The following is a 22,335-nucleotide window of genomic DNA, read 5'->3' as shown; positions in this document are numbered from 1 at the left end:
TGAGCACCCATGATTCCCTGTGGAGTGGATGCTAGTTCTTAGTATACTTCTACCACACAAGATTGGCACCCATTAGCAACTATTGTGGACTGAGACAGTGTAAATAAAATGAATCATAAAGAGCTCTGGTGATGAATGAAGTCCTGAACCAATTATCTATCTGCCTTGTGATAATTGTTTTTAGTACTTTTTAAATCAGCCTGTTAACAACCAACTAAACAGAAAGAATCGCCTCTTGGTGGACTTGTTGTGTGTTGGGGGTGTGGCTGGATGTTTTGGTGTTCTTTTCTTTTCTTTGCTCTTCAGGTGGCATGGACACTGATTCTTCTGTGGAGAAGGTGCTGGCTGAAGAGTCCTCACACTCATCAACATCATGTGAAGCACCTGTGACTGGTGCTCACATGCAACCTTAAAGACTTTCAGCTGAAGCAGATAATTGGATGGCGTTCTGCATTTAAGGCATGTGTGATTCAAGCAGAACTGCCGGGAACTCGACCTTGTGATGTCCGTTTGTGAGACGCTGAGGACCGCGCCTGGGTTTGACACATCGAGCCCGTGAAGCAGGGAAGGGTGAGGACACTTGCTGTCAGCACACATTAAAGGTGATTAAGTGTTCGACTAATTGTTGATAGTAACTTGCGATGAGAATTGTGCAGTTTGCTTCTCACTGCTGTGGCGTGCAGGATAAGTGATCCTCCACTTGTTGTGAGAAGTTAAAAAAGATACAGACCTGAATGTGTTGCTGATAGCGTGTGTCTTTTGAAAGATATTGTTGTAACTGCTGACTTACCTCACCTCTTCTTTGCTTCACAGAGAGTCAGTTTGTCGTGTCCACCTGGGGGGTGTTTGGCGGTGGTAGTGAGTCCAGGAACGCCGGGCTTTGATCCTTGCGGGCGCTGGAGAGCGTGCCAACAGTCACTCCACCAGAGGGACGCTGTTTTTGTTTTTACACCTTTTATGCACAGTGGGGGTAATAAATATATTGTTTTTGGAACCGCTTTTCTGGTTATTTGTAGCGCTGGGTTCCATCTGACGCAGGTCCGCTCCTCAACCCGCGTCGACACATAACAGGACTGAGCCAGAGTGGTTCTATAAAGTGGTGTATGGAGCAGTGTGCAGCACAAGTGCATACGCAGAATCCTGACCTGACCCTGATGGTAGTTTGTGTGTTTGTGCAGACAAAAGCGCCTTGCAGAGTGGAAGGCAACTCAAATGAAGAATGTGTTTGGAGAAGTGGGAGAAATCTCTGGACAGGACTACGTTAAGGAAGTCAACAAGGCTGGCGATGGCATCTGGGTCGTGCTGCACCTCTACAAACAGGGGTAGATCATCCCACACACATTTCAGAGAAACATAATCACCATAGAAACATTTCAGGAATTCAGAGGAACTTTGAAGATTAAAAAGTTTGATTATTTAAAAAAAGAGTTTTGGTGAGATTTTAGTTTAACAAATCAGAGTCAACACTGTCTGTGTGTGAAGATTCTTGCTGCAACAAAAATGTGTTATCAGTCAGCGACTCTTTAAATTGAGTCAAAGCACTGATACTAGTGGTATACCAAATGTAAACAAACATAAATTTACTAAACCATTCTGAAGACTGTGCTGTTGTGGTTTACAGACAACATAGTGGAGCAGATAAGTATGACTTTTGGCCAGAATTGTTCACTTGGTCATACAAGCATCAGATTTGGCATGAATGTTCTTCATAAATCAGTGTTTGAGAAAAAAGTGCTGGCCACTTGAAAATCCAATATGGTGGCCAGGTAGGGGTCAATGAAGAATTACATCCATCCATCCATCCATTTTCTTCCGCTTTATCCGGAGTCGGGTCGCAGGGGCAGCAGCTCAAGCAAAGCCGCCCAGACCTCCCGATCCACAGACACCTCCCCCAGCTCCTCTGGGGGAACCCCAAGGCGTTCCCAAGCCAGTCGAGAGATGTAATCCTTCCAGCGTGTCCTGGGTCTTCCCCGGGGCCTCCTCCCAACGGGACGTTCCCGGAACACCTCTCCAGCGAGGCGTCCAGGGGGCATCTGGAAAAGATGCCCGAGCCACCTCAACTGACTCCTTTCGATCTCGTTCATGAGCCAAATCTCATGACCATAGGTGAGGATCGGAACGTAGATCAATCGGTAAATCGAGAGCTTTGCCCCCCTACTCAGCTCTCTCTTCACCACAACGGTCCGATACAGCGACTGCATCACTGCAGACGCTGCACCGATCCGTCTATCGATCTCACGCTCCATCCGTCCCTCACTCGTGAACAAGACCCCGAGATACTTAAACTCCTCCAATTGAGGCAAGGGCAGTCCACCGACCTGAAGAGTGCAAAGCACCTTTTTCCGGTTGAGAACCATGGCCTCGGATTCAGAGGTGCTGATTTTCATCCCGGACGCCTCACACTCGGCTGCAAACCGCCCCAGTGCACGCTGAAGGTCCTGATTTGACGAAGCCAACAGAACCACATCATCTGCAAACAGCAGAGACGAGATTCTGTGGTTCCCAAACCAGACCCCCTCTACACCCTGGCTGCGCCTAGAAATTCTGTCCATAAAAATAATGAACAGAACCGGTGACAAAGGGCAGCCTTGGTGGAGGCCAACGTGCACTGGAAACAGGTTTGACTTACTACCGGCAATGCGAACCAAGCTCCTGCTGCGGTTGTACAGGGACCGGATAGCCCTTAGCAAAAGACCCCGGACCCCATAATCCCGGAGCACTCCCCACAGGGTGCCCCGAGGGACACGGTCGAACGCCTTCTCCAGATCCACAAAACACATGTGGACTGGTTGGGCGAACTCCCATGAACCCTCGAGCACCCGATGGAGCGTGTAGAGCTGGTCCAGTGTGCTGCGACCAGGACAAAAACCACACTGCTCCTCCTGAATCCGAGGTTCGACCATCGGTCGAATTCTCCTCTCCAGTACTCTGGAATAGACCTTACCAGGGAGGCTGAGGAGTGTGATCCCCCTATAGTTGGAACCCACCCTCCGGTCCCCCTTCTTAAACAGAGGGACCACCACCCCGGTCTGCCAATCCAGAGGCACTGTCCCCGATCGCCACGCGATGTTGCAGAGGCGTGTCAGCCAAGACAGTCCCACAATATCCAGAGACTTAAGGTACTCAGGACGGATTTCATCCACCCCAAGAGCCTTGCCACAGGGAATTACACAGGGGAATTACACAGGGGTCAAAATTGAAAAATGCTCCAATCATATTGAAAAGTGTAACACATTATTTGTTTGATCATAACTATTCCAAAAAGGTATAGTTTGGACTATCTATGTGTGAATGTTATGGAGTTATGAGGTAAGAACAGCAAAAATGGTGACAAAGGTCAGTTTCAGTTTGTACAGGGGTCAAAAGTTAAAGCTGCTCCAATTTTTTTTAAAATGTGATGCAAATTATTGGTTGAGTTAATAGGGGGTTAAAAAGGAATAGTTTGCACCATGTGTCATGCTTTGTTGTCATGTTACATGGTAACATACGTCATATGCCATAGAATCCAATGGATGTCATCATTGTTTGACATTTACTCTGCAAACCAAGCATTCAACACAGTCAGAACTATTCCATTTATTAATCCTATTAGTTCAACCAATATTTTGCACCACTTTCTACCAGAATTGGAGAAACTTTAACTTTTGACTGAAACTGACCTTTCTTACCATTCTTGCTGTTTTTACACCATAACTCCATAACATTCAGTCATAGATAGTCCAAACTATACCTTTTTGGAATCTTTGTGATCAGAGACATAATTTGGTATAGCGTTCAATATGATTGGAGCATTTTTAAATTTTGACCCTGTCATTCTTCATTGACCCCTACCTGACTGTCATATTGGATTTTCACGTGGCCAGCACTTTTTTCTCAAACACTGATTTATGAAGAACCTTCATGCCAAATCTGGTGCTTGTATCGCCATGTAAATCATTTCATCATTAGTGACTGATCTCTGCTCCCCTCCACAGCATGTCTTTTTCCTGGTTCTCTCCCTCAGCCCCAACCAGTCCCAGCAAAAGACTGCCCCTCCCTGAGCCTGGTTCTGCTGGAGGTTTCTTCCTGTTAAAAGGGAGTTTTTCCTTCCCACTGTCGCCAAGTGCTTGCTCACAGGGGGTCGTTTTGACAGTTTGGGTTTTTCCGTAATTATTGTATGGCTTTGCCTTACAATATGAAGCTCCTTGGGGCAACTGTTTGTTGTGATTTGGCACTGTATAAATGAAATTGATTTGATTTGATTAAAGGATTGTTTCAGTTATCTGCTGCACTAACAGGGAACAGGTGAAATTTATTTTTTTGCCGTGTGGGTGGTGTTGAGATTTTGATATTACATCTTTGCTATTTTGAGTGTACTGTGCATTTTTGTGACTTGGGGTTTACCCTTATATATTCTTTCTTGAATCTGTTTTTCAGTCAGGGATTTCTTCCGTGAGGTATCATCATACAACTTGAGTACAGCAGCCAGAAGCTTGATTGCAACTGTTTTAATATGATTTGTTTAAAAACTTAACTTCTGTCTGTCTTAATTGCATGGGTGCTAGTCTTCTGTTTTATGACTATTTCCCATGAAACTCAAAATTAATATTTACATTTTTAATAATAATAATTATATATATATTAGGGTTGGGCAAGTTAATGCGTTATTATCGCTGTACATCATCAATGTAATTCATAAATAACGCAGGACACCTCATTTTGGGGGGAAAATGGTTTCTGTCAGTTGTAGTTTGTTGTCTGTATTACAACATTTAGAAAGAGGTGTCATTTGATTTAAAACTGAGATTCACTTTGAAGTTATTAATTCTAACCGAAATCTATCTTTCCAACTTTAGCGTTTGAAGCTGTACAGTTAGTTCCACAAAACAGGAATGGAATGGAGGACGATTCTCATTTCTTGCCCACAAAGGTGACTCACGACTGACATCGTGAATTGTCAAATTTGTTAATTGTTAAATTTGTGTCATTAATATCTGAAAGGAAATGCTTTTGACAAAAACTACAGATTTTATTTATTTTTATTTATGTCCAGAGATCTAGGATCCAGTGACCAATTTCATATTTATTTACTTTAAGACTCAAAAAATGTAGTTGTCATAGAAAACCTGGAAAGCCTACTTTTACTACACAGAAAATTCACAAGAGGTATTGGTAAGGGAATTGACAAAGAATTGGATTGATAAGTGGAATCAATAATGGCATTGATACCAATAAAATCTTATCAATACCCATCCCTAGTCAGTGCTGGTGGGTGATCATTGTGGTGTTCATGCGGACTGATCACTTTATTGCTCTGATTATATACGCCATCAGATTTATACTTATATTTATTCCCCCTTTTGACAGTTTTGGGTTAGAAATTAATATTAGTAACGTAGCCACCAACGTCTTTCACTGCAGCCCGAAAAGTCACTGAAACACATTCAGGTGATAATGACTATTAGTTTTAGTTAAATGTTAAATAAAATGGACTGCATTTATATAGCGCTTTTCCATCTGCATCAGACGCTCAAAGTGCTTTACCCATCAGTGCCTCACATTCACCCCGACGTGAGGCTGCTGCCATGCAGGACGCCCATTACACACTGGGAGCAACTAGGGGATTAAGGACCTTGCCCAAGGGCTCTTAATGATTTCCTGGTCAGGCTGGGATTTGAACCAAGGATCCTCTGGTCTCAAGCCCAACACTTTAACCACTAGACCATCCCCTCTCCTGTGTAAAGCATGCATGTGTAAAGCAGTGCTAATCCTGATGTTTCCATTTTGCCCACCATGACCGTATTCGAACTGAAGTCGCAGCACTAATGCATATTTTTGCTGTTCCCTCCTGTTTTGTCTCCTCTCCTAGGATCCCTCTGTGTTCCCTGATCAACCAGCACCTGAGTACACTGGCCAGGAAATTTCCTCAGACAAAATTTCTTAAATCAATCTCTACCACTTGCATTGCAAACTACCCTGACCACAACCTGCCAACCGTTTTTGTCTACTTTGAGGGCGAGATGAAGGCTCAGTTAATCGGGCCACTGGTCTTTGCTGGGATGAACCTCAAAGTGGAAGGTAAGTGGTTAGTTGTTGTTAATTTAAAAAATATAATGCAATGCTAAAATACCCTTGGCCATATGAGTATTGCGTTCTTTATAATTTGCAGTTGATTGATTATTAAGATCCTATTGTCTTACATACAATTTATACATATTCAATAAAGCCCCTCTTTCTATCAGTCACAAACAGTATTTACCTTTTAACGGCATCTGCAGGAGTGTGTGCTTCTGCGTGTACTGCTTTGACAAGAGCTGAAATTGTACAAATCAAGGAATATTTGTAGATCACCCTCTGTGCATTTGCAGGTGTTAAGACAAATTAACTGCATAGAAAGTTAGCTTCGAGTTAGCAGAAGTCAGTGTGCATGCTAACTTCTGCAAAATGTCTTGTAAATGACTCCAGAGGTGTAACATGTTACAGAAACAGCGTTTTAAGTTTTAGAAGTGTTTATTTCTCACTAGCCTTTACATAATATATGATAAAGGTGTTATGTTTAGCTAAAAATAAAGTGAAGTTAGCAGCTAGCGACACCAGGAAGTGACGTCATCATGCTAACATCTGTGTGATCATTCCATAAAAATTGGAACAGAATGTGACTTTATAACCTCTTAAAATATGTCAAGGTTAGCCATCTTTGAACAAGTCCAAGATCTGTGTCTCAAAGAATGTTCCCTGTGAATTTGAAGACTGCGCGTAATATGACTGGATTCATGCTCAGCCCAGATGGATGGAAGAAAAGCCTTCGCAGTACCCAGTGGCCATATTTGATGGCTTCTGGTAACAAACTGCTGGACTGATGTCTGATTTATGGATTCAGTCTAAGAATGCTTGAACATAACTTCAATCAAGGCTGGACGCAAGATATAAAATTTACTGTGTTCACAAATCAGTTCTTAGAACAGTGTTTCTGTCCCCCCCTTCCTGGCAGTGAGTCCCTGGCTGTTAGTGTGTCCTGTCTGCACTCTGCTGCAGGAGGAGGGTGGCGGCGTATTTGAATATGTCACAGCGGGGTGATGACCTTATACAGAGAGCAGAGTGTAAACTTTTACAAACATATTTTTGAACCTTTCTATTCTTTCAGTCTGCTCTGAGTGTCCTTGCTGTACACAAAAGACGCCTAAAATCTCTTTCTGAGGACAGCCTAATGTAAAATACACCCATAAAACCTTCTTACCTCTCAATCAGTTTGCACTTTCCACATAAATATACAAATTCTTGATTGTGCCTGCTCAGACTGCCAACCAGGGGTGAATCCAGATGGGAAGAGGGTGTTCTGGGAAGACATGCCCTCCACAGAATTTCTTGATCAAACGTCCACTTATGAAGACATTTTTCATACCACTGCTACTTATTATAGTAATAATTTTAACAACTAAAATGTTTAAATCGGTATTTCTCCAGACCTAAGTGTTATTACAGTTCTGGAGTTTAATTGATGAGCCATATAAAAATAAGTTTAGTTAATTTAACTTTTCTGCATAACTGAAGTGGGATGTGAAGCAATATCTTTTTTGTTTTAACATAATGTCTAAGTTGGGGCGTTCGTGGGTCTGTTTGGGGTTCTGGCTTTAAAATCAGGTTGGTTGGAATGAGGGAAGCCAAAAATATGAAAATGATTATGGCTCTTGTGGTTAGTAATCTTGTCAAACAAACATGTTGGTTGTGATGTCATTTTTGGTTAAAGGCAAAGAAAAAGGTGAAAATGTGCAAAAGAAAATACAAATACAACACATTAAGCTGTAAATTGGGGGGATCAGGGGCAGGAAATAGTCATTAAAAATCCTCCAGAATGCAAGCTTGGACATTAAAAACTCAAAATTTTCTAGGGGCATTCAGCTGCCCCTGCTGACAAAGATCCACTTTCACCAAACTAGAACCCCTCCATTTCAGATCCTGCTACATGACTGAGATTTGAATTGGTATTAAATATTTAATTGGTAAAAGCTGTAGAAAAGCTTTTCCCTTAAATGTGTTTATCCTCAAGTATTTAAATAAAGTTTAGGTTACAGTCTTTCTATAATATGGTGCTGCATTATAAAAGAGCAGCAAAGTGAGTGAAATATAATCTCGTTCAGCAGAACAATTTGCTGTTTCCACCTTTTTTACCTTAAACTTCATAATAGCAAATAGGGTTTCTAAAAAAGGTAGATGGTGAACAGCTTATGATGGCCTTAAAACTTCAGTCAAATATTTCTATTTAATTAATTAATTTATTTATTTTGCTTTAATTCCTGCAGTACCATACTGGTTGTATTTCTTAATAGTAAGTCCCTTCGGCTGCTCCCGTTTGCACTCGGGGTCGCCGCAGCAAATCCAAGGTGGATCCGCATGTTGAATTGGCACAGGTTTTTAACGCCGGATGCCCTTCCTGACGCAACTCCACATTACATGCAGAAATGTGGCAGGGGTGGGATTTGAACCCGGAGCCTTCTGAACTGAAACCAAGTGCATTAACCACTTGGCCACCAACCTGCTCTGGTTGTATTTCTTAATGATTGATGTAAATGAAGTCCAAGACTTATTCAGTGACTTGGAGTCCCAACTTCTTTGGAATGTGTTGCAGGTCTTACATACATGTAGTAATGGATGTATATTTACAAATGAAATAAAGTTGACAACACAAAACATGAAATAACTTTGGTTCATCTGCAATGAAACAGAAGTCAATGTAAATGGAATGATCACTTGTTTTTGTTTTTTTTTTTGGTCTCCCCCTACTTTGTCCTAACGTTTTCTGATTTGGGGTTGTACTTTTTCCTCAGTGTGTGTGTGTGTGTGTAATATACTAAAAAAAAAAGGGGGGGGGGGGGGCTTCTCCCAAAATACTGAGGAGTGACTTATTTTTTAATATTTCAACCATGACTCTCAGGGGTTTCTGTCCCTCTGTTTATGGTATGAAATTCAGGGGGATATAGTGATTAGCATGTCTGTTTTAGCACAATATCTCAGGAACCAGAGCCTCATGTACAAAGACTTGCATGGATTTCCTACTGAAACATGGCATATGCCAAAACTCAGAAACTGGTGTGTGTAGAAAAATATCCAGATGTATAAAAGTGTGCATATGCATGGATCCAATCATGTTCCGTTTGTCCATCCCACTGAACGCGGAATTGAGTGCACATGCAGATGTACCCAGCTCCTCCCTTTTCACACCATCCATTTAAGTATTTGTTTATTTAAAAGGATCCCTATTAGCTGACACAAAAACATCAGCTAGTCTTCCTGGGGTCCAGACAATAAAATACGAAGTCAGTCATTACAATATCAGTTCATAAAATGCATCTTTTTAAATAAAATTTACAAATAAGGAAAATCTCATACAAATCATAAACGAGGTCTATTAGAAAAGTATCCGACCTTATTATTTTTTTCAAAAACCATATGGATTTAAATCACGTGTGATTACAAATCAGACATGCTTGAACCCTCGTGGGCATGCAAGAGTTTTTTCATGCCTGTCGGTTACGTCATTCACCTGTGGGCAGTCTTTGAGTGAGGAGTCGCCCACCCTCTCATTGATTTTTTTTTTTTTTCATTGTTTAGGAATGGCTCAGAGACTGCTGCTTTGTTTGATCAAAATTTTTTCAAAACTGTAAGGCACAACTGAGTGGACACCATTCGATAAATTCAGTTGGTTTTCGCTAAAAATTTTAACGGCTGATGAGAGATTTTGGTCTGGTAGTGTCACTTTAAGGACGGCCCACAGCGCCTGACGGCGATCTGCGCTTCGAGGCGGCAGCGTCTCACCGTTTCAAGTTGAAAACTTCCACATTTCAGGCTTTGTTGACCCAGGAAGTCGTCAGAGAACAGAGAACTTTCAGAAGAAGTCGGCATGAGGAGTTTATTCGGACATTCCATTGTTAACGGACATTTTGTAATGAAAGAACGTGCGGGCAGAGTTGCATGTCGGGCCGGACCCGACCGCGGGGGGTCGCGACAGGAAAAACACCTCCGTTGGAAACCTTAACGGGCAAGTTGGAACATGCCCAAGCTGTTAAACAATTTCTCAGTTACTCACTTGTTGAAAGCCATCAAAAGCCGCCTGAATTTTACAAATGGTTTTCAGCACGGAGGTGTTTTTCCTGTCGCGGCGCACACAGATTTGCCGAGTCGTTTCCGTGACAACTCGGCGAATCTGCGCGCACGTCTTTCATTAAAAAATGTCCTTAAACAGTGGAATGTCCACATAAAGTCCTCATGCCGGCCTCTTTTGAATCTTCTCTGTTCTCTCATGACGTCCTGGGTGAATTAAGCCTTAAATTAGAATGTTTTCAGGTCAAAACAGGCCGACGACGGCGCCTGGAAGCGCTGCGCAACGTCCCGCTCCGTGGGAAGTCCTTACACCGACAGAAACACCCCATAATCTCTCATCAGCCGTTAAACTTTTCACCGAAAACCAGCTGAATTTCTTGAATAGTGTCCATTCGGATATTCCTCACTGGTCCAGAAAAAATTTTGATAAAGCAACACGCGCCGTCTCGAGCAGCGTGTGAAACAAAGGAATTCAGCCGAGAGGGCGGGACCACATCTCACTCAAGGCCTGCCAACAGGGAAATGACGTCACCGATGCGTGAAAAAACTCACGCATGCGCACGAGGGTTCAAGCATGATTGGTGTAATCGCACGTCATTCAAATCCATATAGTTAAAAAAAAAACAAGTGTTGGTTTCTTATCTAATAGACCTCGTATAATTTAATGTGTTAATCTCAATCAAAAACACTAGGCCTACAGTTGTATGCAAAAGTTTGGGCACCCCTGATGATTTCCATGATTTTTCTTTACAAATCATTGGTTGTTTGGATCAGCAATTTCAGTTAAATATATCATATAGCAGACAAACGCATGATATTTGAGAAGTGAAATAAAGTTGATAGACTTTACAGAAAGTGTGCAATAATTCTTTAAACAAAATGAGGCAGGTGCATAAATTTGGGCACCCCAACAGAAAAAAATATATTAATATTTAGTAGATCCTCCTTTTGCAGAAATACCAGCCTCTAAATGCATCCTATAGCTTCCAATGAGAGTCTGGATTCTGGTTGAAGGTATTTTGGATTATTTACAAAACATCTCAGGTTTGTTGGTTTCCGAGCATGGACAGCCGGCTTAAAATCACACCACAGATTTTCAATAATATTCAGGTCTGGGGACTGAGATGGCCATTCAGAACATTGTACTTGTTCCTCTGCATGAATGCCTTAGTAGATTTTGAGCAGTGTTTAGGGTCGTTGTCTTGTTGAATGATCCAGCCCTGGCGCAACTTCAGCTGAACATTGTTCTCAAGAATCTGCTGATATTGACTGGAATCCATGTAACCCTTGACTTTAACAAGATTCCCAGTACCTGCACTGGCCACACAGCCCCATAGCAGAATCACCTCCAAATTTTACTGTAGGTAGCAAATGTTTTTCTTGGAATGCTGTGTTCTTTTTCAGCCATGCATACCGCCCTTTATGTCCAAATAACTCAGTTTTAGTTTCATCAGTCCACAGCACCTTATTCCAAAATGAAGCTGGCTTGTCCAAATATGCTTTAGCATACCTCAAGCGACTCTGTTTGTGGCGTGTATGCAGAAAAGGCTTCCTCTGCATTAAAACATCTCCTTTTGCAAAGTGCCCTGTATAGTTGAACGATGCACAGAGACACTATCTGCAGCAAGATCATGTTGTAGGTCTTTGGAGCAGGTCTGTGGATTGACTATGACAGTTCTCACCATCCTTCGCTTCAGCTTAGCTGAGATTTTTCTTGGCCTGCCACTTCGGGTCTTAACTAGTACTGTGCCTGCGGTCTTCCATTTCCTCACTATGTTCCTCACAGTGGAAACTGACAGGTGAAATCTCCGAGATAGCTTTTTGTATCCTTCCCCTAAACCATGATGTTGAACAATCTTTGTTTTCAGGTCATTTGAGAGTTGTTTAGAGGCTCCCATGTTGCCACTCATTAGAAGAGATGCAAAGAGGGGAAACATTTGTAAATGGCCACCTTAAATACCCTTTCTCATGATTGGATTCATCTGTGTAAGGAGGGCAAGGGTCAGTGAGCTTGCCAAACCAATTTTGTGTTCCAATAATTAGTGCTACATATATTAAAATCAATAAAATGACATGGGTGCCCAAATTTATGCACCTGCCCAATTTTGTTTAAATAATTATTGCGTTGCGCACCGCACATTTCCATGGTCATTTCACTTTTGATACATCTGAATGTTAGTGTGGAAACGGATGTACACCATATCTTTGTGCAAATGAAATCTTTGTACATGAAGCCCCAGATGACCAGTTTTAATTCATTTTCAACTTTATTTCATTTATACAGCACCAAATCACAACAAAACTGCCTCAAGGCACTTCACACAAGTAAGGTCTGACCTTACCAACCCTTAGAGCAAGCAAACAGATGACAGTGATAAGGAAATACTCCCTCTGATGATATTGAGGAAGAAACCTTAAGCAGACCAGACTCAAAGGGGTGACCCACTGCGTAGGCCATTCTAACAATTACAAGGTTTTGCAAAGTTTCACAAAGCTGGAGAAACAGAAAATAGAAAATCAAACAACATAATATAAAGATGAGAAATGATTTGATCCATCGACATCAATAGCCTCTTTGCTTAATGATTCCCTTATCTGTCCTTCAGAGTGGCCGTTGTTTTTGAGGGTGTTAATCGGGAAAATGATCACTTCTCTACCTTGATTGCAGATGCTGCAGTCGCTCTGCAATCAACTGCTTTGGTAGCAGCTGTGCTTGGGAGCAATTAAGTAGTGCTTCGACTTGCTGCTTTGTTGGTTCTCTGCTTCGCTGCTTTTCAAAAGCGGCAAGTTTGCTTCTTCACCCTTCTGAAAGCCATTTAAAGATGTCAATCGTTAGTGACTTTAATCCACACAAAAGTGACTCACGTGAGTCACTTTTGTGTGGATTAAAGTCAGTAACTGGGACTCTTGTCTTCTTGCAGGCAAGAAACGAGAATCGTCCTCTGTTTTGTTCGCACAGCTCCAAACACTGCGCGGCTCTCTGCTGAGACAGAGTCCGGTTAGAATTAATACCTTCAAAGCAAAATGCCCTTTAAATCAAATGACACCTTTCCAAAGTAATACAGACAACAAACTACAACAGACCAAAACGTGTTTTTTCCTCCCAAAATGAGACATCCTGCGTTCTTCATGAATTACATTGATGTTGATGTGCAGTACAGCCAGCTGAAAGAGCTCAGCTCAGAATCTGTGGACTTGCCTTTGTCTCATTAATGTCTGAAAGGAAATGCTTTTGACAAAAACTACAGATTTTATTTTTATTTATGTCCAGAGGTCTAGGATCCAGTGACCAATTTCATATCTACTTTAAGACTCAAAACGTTGGCATAGAAAACCTGTAAAGCCTACTTTTAGTACACAGAAAATTCACAAAAGGTATTGATAAGGGAATCTAATCGATAAGCGGAATCGATAATGGCATCGAAAATCTTATCAATACTCATCCCTACTTGCAGACTGCAGCATGCCGCACCCGCCTCAGGCCTTCCACCTCACAGTTTTGTTCATATTTAATAACTTTGTATTACTGATTTGTGGGGACTGGGATGATATGTCATCTCCTGATGACTCTTGTTATTTCAAGCAACAGGCACAGTAGACAAAATTACTACTTTAAGAAACAAGTTGAAAAATCACTTTGTAAAGCTGCACTGGTGATGGTGTTGGAGCCTGTGCAGGCACTTCCTGTGTGTTTTATTATATTTTGTACTGTGATTTATCCAGAGCTGGAGTGGAGATTATCAGAGACTGGGGCAATAAAGACGGATCTGGAGGAAAACCCCAGGAAGCAACTAGAAGACAAGCTGATGTCGTCAATCAGATGTTCTCTTCCCACACCGAAGGACAGTGACTCTGAGGATGAGGATTATTAGGGAAAAGTGCAGGCGAGAGACCTCGTGTGATGGGACAGTGTTTCCTGTAATACTACAGCATGTGAAACACGACGACTACTGTATGAGATGCTGCACAACTCTGTCTTGCTCAAAGGCACTTGGACAGGGTACCTGGCTGAAGAGAATCAAATGTCACCCACCATATGAACGTCAGAGTTCATAAGTCTCAGAGAAAGCTAAAAATTTTTTATTATGCTTCATGATGCCATAAAATGTGTAGTCAAATTATAGAGTTCATGTCTGCTACACAGTCAACATGTGCTAAAATGTTTGTCGCAGTGATGTTGAATGAGTGCATTTAAAACTTTGAGGCCTTTGTTTCTATTTTCTCTACTGTAACAGTGTGTTGTGTATGACAACAGTTCACAATGATTTATACAGTTTACATTTAGAAGTACATACAGCAGCTTCATCCTTTCCTTCACATACAATCTATTTTTTGGAAACAAAACACCACATATGGATAGCAGTTTCGGGCAGGAGTGTTGTTGGACTTCAGAGGCAGAGCTTCCTGCTGCATGTCTGACGTCTGTCTACGTGTCTTTTCTTTGAACATCCCCTCGGGCAGAGCTCGAATCTTCTGTTTCAGTACCAACACAGGGAGAGAGTGAAGTCAGTGTCAGACACCCAAATGGTTGCAGTTACGTCATTTACATTTTCATCAGTGGACCACTTTACTCCAAATGGTTCTCCTTGTTTATTTTCACACCAGCGCAAACGTAGGGTTGTGCATTGTGGCATATCTACTACGTTGAGTTATGCAGCTCTATGCAACTCTGTGTAGAGTTTTTGTTCCCCAACGCAGCAGTAAAGCCCCTTTCACACTGGTGCAAACGTACACAGTCGAGTGTAGCCCTTCCCGGTATTTAAAACCAATTCATCTCTTTCAGTTCACTCCTGCCAGCTGTGCAGAACACATCATTGAGCTTGGAAAACAGTGGACTGTATCATGAGGTTTTTACAGTTGCATTAATGTCACGTATGGAGCCAAAGCTGCTATTTTCTGCCTCTGTGGAAACGGAGTAATTTAAGATTATTTTATTGTTTTTGTTTTTAATTTTTTTGTCTCGGTGGATCATTTTCATTGTGTACAGATGCTGCTGAGTCTGACTTTGGCAAAGGCTGCTGTGAATGAAGCGCTGTGACTCTAAACTTAAAGCTTCGGTTGCTCTGATCAGGTCCCCTGATTTGATCAGACCTGATCGGTCAGGTCATCTGTTGATCGCACCGACATCAGTGTCTGTGCTTTTATTTTAAAAAGTCACGGGGCTTATTCAGCTTTGATCAGACCTGATCGATCAGGGTGTCTGATGATCGCACCGACATGCAGCAATGGTGCTTTTATTTTAAAGAGTCACAGGTTTGATCAGACCTGAGAGAGAGTGAGGGAGAGCAAGCGAGTGAGCGATTTCTGAGTTGAGGTTCGATTCCCTGTTCTGAGCACACAGAGGCGCTGTGAGTTGTGATCATGTTCTCCAGCTGATTCACTCTGGATGCAAAACTGCGTATTTTCTCTGCCCAAGTGCTCTACGCCGAAAAAAATTAAACATGTTTAATTTCTTCAATTTAATTTCAGTTTAATTTCTTTCTTCATCATGCTGCTGCGTAGGGAGCAAAAACTCAGCCTAGAGCCGCTCAACTCGGCATAGACGGTATGTCACAATACGCAGCTTTATGTTTGCTCCAATGTGAAAGGGGCTTAAGCGGAACAAATTAAACGTTTAATTTTTTTTCTGTGTAGAGCACTGGACGATTAAAGCACATTGTTTTAAGCAAGTCTGTGCTTCTGCATGTAAGTCTGTGTTACTGCATGCAAATTTACACAGCTGTGCACTGTAGAAACTAGTGCACTGACACAAGCGTGTGAGACTCGCAACAGCACAAACTGTGTCGTGACGATCCCACCCGCTGTGTTCCCATCTAGACACCGTTCTTCTACCAGCTGCCACACGCTCTGCGTTGGACGCTGTGTATATTAAAATAATTATTTCGTGGTGGATTAATCATTTTTGTTTTCTGCAAATTGGCCATTGAAAACGGTTGTTATCACTTCCTGAATCACAGAGGAGGCTGCAGCTGGAGCCATTCGCGCACACCTAACAAGCTGCAGAAAGCATTTTGAGCCATCTAAAAAGGTAATTGTCTTGTTTACATTGTCATGGCTTAGTGAAACAGTTGTGTGTCCTTTCATTCTGTTTATAACAGATTTAACTTGTTATAATCGTTCAGACGAGCTGCGCTCTGATGCGATCCGCTGTCACCACTCGCCTCTGTTCACTTCTTGATTACTCCACTTGATGAGCTGCATGTAGTGTTGGAGATTAGATCGCACCACATAGCATGACATTTGTGTGTGAAAGATTTTTTTGAGCATTTCAAAATTCTCTGTGCGCAATAGCAGCGACACCACTGGCGTCCTGTCTGCACCAGTTAAAGATGAGTTTACTCTCCAGCACGACAGGTTGATGTGTCGTGAAGTGAAGCAAAGGCATGCTCGTGTCAGTAAGTTGTTGGATCTGAACGTTGCGTGGAAGTGGGTTTGGAGTGTTGCTGTGGAGAAGGAGAGGCTTTGCAGAGTGCATTCACCCTCATTGCCGTGGTGCTAATGAGTGCTGACATGATCCTTCAAGGCTGTGTATTTAAGGTCACAGCAGGAGGACTGATCACCCTCGTAGCTGGTGAAGCCTCTTCGAGTTGCGATGCCACGTGGAAGTAACCCAATGCCAAGACGATGTAGCTCAATGCCACAACAGCACGAGGGACACCAAAAATTAAACAGATTTAAAAAAAAAAATTTTCGCGGTCAAACGAAGAAAGATAAACTATAACAAAAGTGCAGACCTGCAGCACTGCACAGAAACAAAAACTAGAAGAGAAATCAGAGTGCACAATTTGGCTGCAGCCAGACTACACTAAGGGGTGCAGACAGGACGCCGGTGCATGCTATTGCGCACAGAGAATTTTGAAATGGTCCAAAAAAATCTTTCACGCACAAATGTGGCGCCATCTAATCTCCAACACTATGTGCAGCTCGTCAAGTGGAGTAAGCAAGAAGTGAACAGAGTGAATGGTGACATCAGTGGATCGCATCAGAGCGCAGCTCATGTGGAGGATTATAACAAGAAGTTAAATCTGTTATAAACATACTTTAACAGCTCCACACAAGACAGAAAGAACTGTTGTATCAAGCCATGACAATGTAAACAAAAATGATTACCTATTTAGATGACTTAAAATGCTTTCTGCAGCTTGTTAGGCATGTGCACGAACGGCTCCAGCTGCAGCCTCCTCTGTGATTGAGGAAGTGATTACAGCCGTTTTCAGTGGCCAGTTTGCAGAAAAAACGATTAATCCGCTACGAAATAATTATTTTATATACGCAGCATCCAGCGCAGAGCACGTGGCAGCCGGTAGAACAAAGAACCGCGTCCAGCTGGCAACACAGCGAGTGGGATTGTCACAACACCGTTCGTGGTGTTGCGTGAGTCTCAGGTATGCTCGTGGCAGTGCACTTTAAGTTTGTGCCAGTGTGAAAGGGGCTTAAGTAATTAGTTACTTTGTCCTGGAGGTTATTTTCACCTTATGCTCGATTAGATTGCGCCACCAGTGAAACTTGGGGGGGATCAGAGTTCTGCTGTGGTATAAGTCATTTTGGGCTATGCCCTCTCATAATGCACAGAGAGATCTGGTTTTGTTTTTTCTGCATCAGTGTGTTGCTGTGTACAAATACAGATGTGGACAAAATTGTTGGTACCCTTATATTTTATGTACACTTTAATATATGGTTATAAATAAATACATACAAAGGAATTTAGGTAATCAAAATTCTTAAAATTAAGTCATGTTATTTAATAAAAAGCAAGCAAAATGCTTTAATGTGAAACAAACAAAATCCTTACATAATGTATACTGGACACAATTAATGGCACCCTTTGATAAAATGACAGAAAATCATCACTTTTACAGTTTTCTTTAGATAAGTCGGGATGGATAGATGAACATTTCCAAGTTACTGAAGTTACTGTCTTGGATGTCATTTACATCAACCTTCAAGAAATACAAACTGTATAGTAAATCTGTCTGGAGGAGGTAGTTCTTAAAAACTGAGTGTGCAAGAAGGAAATAAGTGAGAATAGCCGAGGAAATTCCATCTACAATTATGAATAGTGCAACTTTTGTGTGTTGCACCACCATTCACAGCCTCATAGTGAAATGCAGCACAGTAGTATTTTCATACAACAAAACCAATCAAATCTTGGCTCACATCTGTTAGCCAAATCTCGTAGCTAATCTCGTACTATGCAGACTGTGTTTGCTGTGTATAATGACAATAAAGGCTTTCTATTCTATTCTGTTATGTACCTTCTGTCAAACTAGCTGAAATTTCACATTTTTATTTCTATTGTTGAAGAAAATCCTCTGTGGCATTCCACAGCTGTAGAACTAGTGATGCAACAGTTAAAAGTTGCATTGTTCACAGTTTATACAGTCACAATCACAGACGCCTATAACTTTCTTCAGAGTTGTCATGGGTGTGTCTTGGTGGGTTTCCTCACTCATTTCCTTGCACAGTCAATTTTTTATAACTGTCTCCTCCAGACATCTTTACCGTACTGTTACATAACAGGCAAAAGTTACACTGTGTGCAGTTTGTACAGTCACAGACGCTATCATGTCTTCAGAGTTGTCTTTGGGACTTTCCTAACTTATTTCGGTCCCTTAGTTTGTGAGAACTGTCTGCTCCACACAAATGTACTATACAGTACCATGCTGTTTGTATCTCTTCATAATTGGTAGAAATAAAGTCCCAGACCTATTCAGTGACTTGGAAATGTTAACGAATCCATTCCTTAACTTGTCTCAAGAAAGCTGGTTACAGGTTACTTTATTTATATCCGTAGGTAGCTGGCTGTAACAGTGATGATTTACTGTAAATTCATCAAAGGGTGCCAGTAATTACATGCATTTTATGTCAGATTTTTTTTTTTACACTTTATGAACTTTGTTCTTGTTGCCAATTAACTTGGACATTTTAAAAATATTTTGATTAAACAAAATTGGTTTGTTTGCATTTATTTCGGACCATATATTAAAATGTGGACAACATAGTGGTTCTAACAACTTTGTCCATGTGTGCAACTCAGTTCTGATTTGGGCCAAACGTGAAATGACTGAGTTGACCAGGCCCAAAGTGATTTGATTTAGAAAAAGGTGGCTGAAGGTCACGGGCCAAGGACATCATTTTGGCCCAATGCTTTCACGTATTGGGGCCATATAGTACAATAACTTAAAAAAAAAAAACTATATTGAGTTAAAATACACCTATGGATGTTACTAAACAAGAAAATAAGGCTGTACAGTGCATCCAGAAAATATTCACAAGGCTTCACTTTTCCATATTTTGTTTTGTTATGTTACAGCCTTATTCCATAATGGAGTAAATGAATCTACTTCTATTGACAATAGGCTTTAACCACCTGAAGGGCAACGCTGAGCCACAAAGAATGAACCCGCGTCAAATGGGCAAGGCCCAGACATTACTTTCTCTTTATATTAGATTAGGTAGGTAGAACTTTATTGATCCCTTGGGAAGACTCCCTCAGGGAAATTTGAGGTTCCAGCAGCATTGTGTAGCAGCAACCAGGATAAGGAGCACATAGAGTATCAATAGTGAAAGTAAAAAAGAAAAACAGTTTGCAAATATAAATGCACAATATAAATACCAGACATACTGATCAATACCGGTTTACTGGCTACTACTGTTCCTCTCATTTCCAACCTCTGTCTTCCTGTTACTTCTTTGTACTCCCCCTGAGTTTTTCAGTCAGTTGGTCCTGCACTTGGGACTGAAAACTCCTTTGTCCAACAGGGCATCATTTTAGTGCCTTTAAAAAAGTGAAATGGGGAATGTCAATTGATTTTCATCAATCTTGGTGAAAAAGGTTTAGCCTTTTCTGGAGTTGAGGGCATTAAATGAGGACTTTAGGTTGTTTTATAAATAATCAGAAAACATTGGAAAATGTTGGTTCTTGATGTCAAGATCCAAGGTATTGCAGTGACACTGGATATGCGGTAGAGCAGGCAAACTTTAAGAACATTTGACGCTGTGGTACTCATTTTTGGTGTTCACTGAAATATGAACGCTGTGTGTGTGTATGTGTGTGTTAGTGGCAGCTGCTGGTCTTTCAAAGAGGGGAAGCTCATTGTCAGGTTACATCACAAGATTTGTCAATTTATTTATACGTAAATTCTGCCCGCCAATTCTTTTTCAAGAAAATGGTCTGTGAAAAAGTCTGTTCCATGTATTCGCATTGAAGTGAATGGATGTTCAGCTTCTACGGGCAAATGCACCACAGACCCTATGAGAAAACAATTTCTTGAAATCTATGACATTGACACTACGGGAATGTATGAGTCAGTCAATTTGTGATAAGTAACTGATTCTGAATGAACTCGTCTTCGAGATGAACGTGTTCTAATGCATGTGTAATAAATGAAATGTTTCACAACTGTACATATTTGACCATTTAGTTTTTGACATTTTAGGGAAAGCTGAGCTTGTAGTCTTAAGCCTCGGTCCCACCTAATAATAAGCCATGAATAATGAGCCACACATGGGTGTGTCAGCGATTATTTAAAAAATGATCCATGTTTTAAGCCGTCACATATCCACATGGATGCTTATTCGCTGTCTTTGGACAGTTTTCTGTCTTTTTGTAAATTCTTATCATCTGAAAGAAATGGCAGAACATTATTTTTTATTTCTTCAAATCGACGAACTAATATTTTGCCGTAAAATGCCCAAATTCCTTTGAAATCAATCATCATAAAGTGGTTTGTTTACCGGAGAAAGAAGCCGCGGTTTTGGTATATGGACAACAATTTAACATGCATTCTTACTGGTCGAAAAATGAGGCCTCGCTCTCACTGCCTCCAATGCGCTTACTGAGTCTGCGGGCTTGGTAAGCACTGCAGCGGGCCACTCACACCACCACCCTGTCTGCTGTGCAGAGCTGTGGCCAACTCCGGCAACAGATCCAGAGACTGTTCGAACATTTCTACAGGAGCGGGCACGGAAACACTTCTGTTTTGATGTGGAGTGCTCCGGCAGCCCGCAAGGATAGACTTCTTGCGGAAAAATCCACAGCGCCGCAGGGTTTCGGTAACCGCAACCGCAGAGCTCTGTGGCCACTGAGAGAGGTTTGTACAGTAGTGTTCAGAACAATAGTAGTGCTATGTGACTAAAAAGATTAATCCAGGTTTTGAGTATATTTCTTATTGTTACATGGGAAACAAGGTACCAGTAGATCCAACAAGACCGAGCATTCATGATATGCACACTCTTAAGGCTATGAAATTGGGCTATTTGTTATGTGTCGGACGCAGGATGGAGAACCGACCAGCGTTTGAAGGACCCAGTATGAAATAAGCAGAGCACGGTTATAAGGATAACAAAATTTAATAACATAACAGTGATGTGCAAAAGTATAACAAATTAGTGCGCGGACTGGCGAGGTGGATATACGGTGCACTCCCGGCTGCACAAACGGTCCAGAGCCAGAAACAGTTCGGACCCAAGGACCCCGCCGACACCCCCCAGGTGGCCGCGACAAACCGAGTCTGTGAAAGAAGACATCATCATGTGAGTCCACACTCCACACACAGAGAGACCACTCAAAGGTGTACATAAACAGCAAACACTTCCTGGCTTAATCACTAATCAGCTTCCCACCCTGCAGGCATGGAACACCCCGTTCACATTATCACTGCAGTGGAAGCTGATTAAACGACTAACGTAACAGCTCAATATAATAAGGTGTGAGGGACACCACATTTACTGACTGTACAAATGTTAGTCACAAAACCTGACGTACCTCAGGAAGTGTGCTGACGAGCGTGAGACCTCACCCCCTCCTCTTTCACAGACCATGGCATCAAACCTGGACGTTCTCTGCATCCATAATGATGAGATGGCTCTCAAGACGACGATCTCACCCATCTGGTCACAAGGTCGAGTCTCTGGCAAATACACACTGTGTACTCCAGACTTAAATGCCACCATGCTCCAATCCGTGTAGATGCTCCACAGCTGTGAGTCCTGACGAGCTGCACATGATCAGCCTCAGGTGATCAGGGTGAGGTCCTGATAACTCAGCCACACAGCCACTCAGTCCTAAACGCGTGCCACCTGGAAGGAAAAACAAAAGACAGAAAACAGAAGACAAACAAAAGCCAGCCAGGCACCCCAGCCACAACAGCACCCCACCCTCACGGGAAGCCTCCCGGCGACCACACAAACCTGGCCCAGGAGAAACACCCCCCTCCAGGGACCATGGCTGGAAACTGTATCTGCATTCATCTTACA

General features: G+C 42.0%; 2 protein-coding genes across 2 annotated transcripts in view; one reads left to right on the top strand and one right to left on the bottom strand.

Moving 5' to 3' along the window:
• Nucleotides 1-14,090, top strand: part of pdcl3 (phosducin-like 3) — a 37,054-nt gene extending 22,964 nt beyond the window's left edge. Inside the window, exons 4-6 of the mRNA XM_034187046.1 lie at nt 1,179-1,322; nt 5,849-6,057; nt 13,801-14,090. Of these exons, the coding sequence (XP_034042937.1) occupies nt 1,179-1,322; nt 5,849-6,057; nt 13,801-13,949 (502 nt within the window). The 3' untranslated portion in view covers nt 13,950-14,090. The remainder of the gene's footprint in view (nt 1-1,178; nt 1,323-5,848; nt 6,058-13,800) is intronic.
• A 93-nt stretch (nt 14,091-14,183) lies between these two features.
• nms (neuromedin S) overlaps nt 14,184-22,335 on the bottom strand; it is a 106,849-nt gene continuing 98,697 nt past the window's right edge. The window contains exon 11 of the mRNA XM_034186064.1: nt 14,184-14,550. Coding sequence (XP_034041955.1) covers nt 14,504-14,550 — 47 coding nt within the window. The 3' untranslated portion in view covers nt 14,184-14,503. The remainder of the gene's footprint in view (nt 14,551-22,335) is intronic.

This window comes from Thalassophryne amazonica, chromosome 14 (assembly GCF_902500255.1).
Source record: "Thalassophryne amazonica chromosome 14, fThaAma1.1, whole genome shotgun sequence".
Classification (NCBI taxonomy): Eukaryota; Metazoa; Chordata; class Actinopteri; order Batrachoidiformes; family Batrachoididae; genus Thalassophryne; species Thalassophryne amazonica.
The sequence above is the reverse complement of the archived record's forward strand: the minus strand, read 5'-3'. Positions and strand labels throughout refer to the sequence as shown.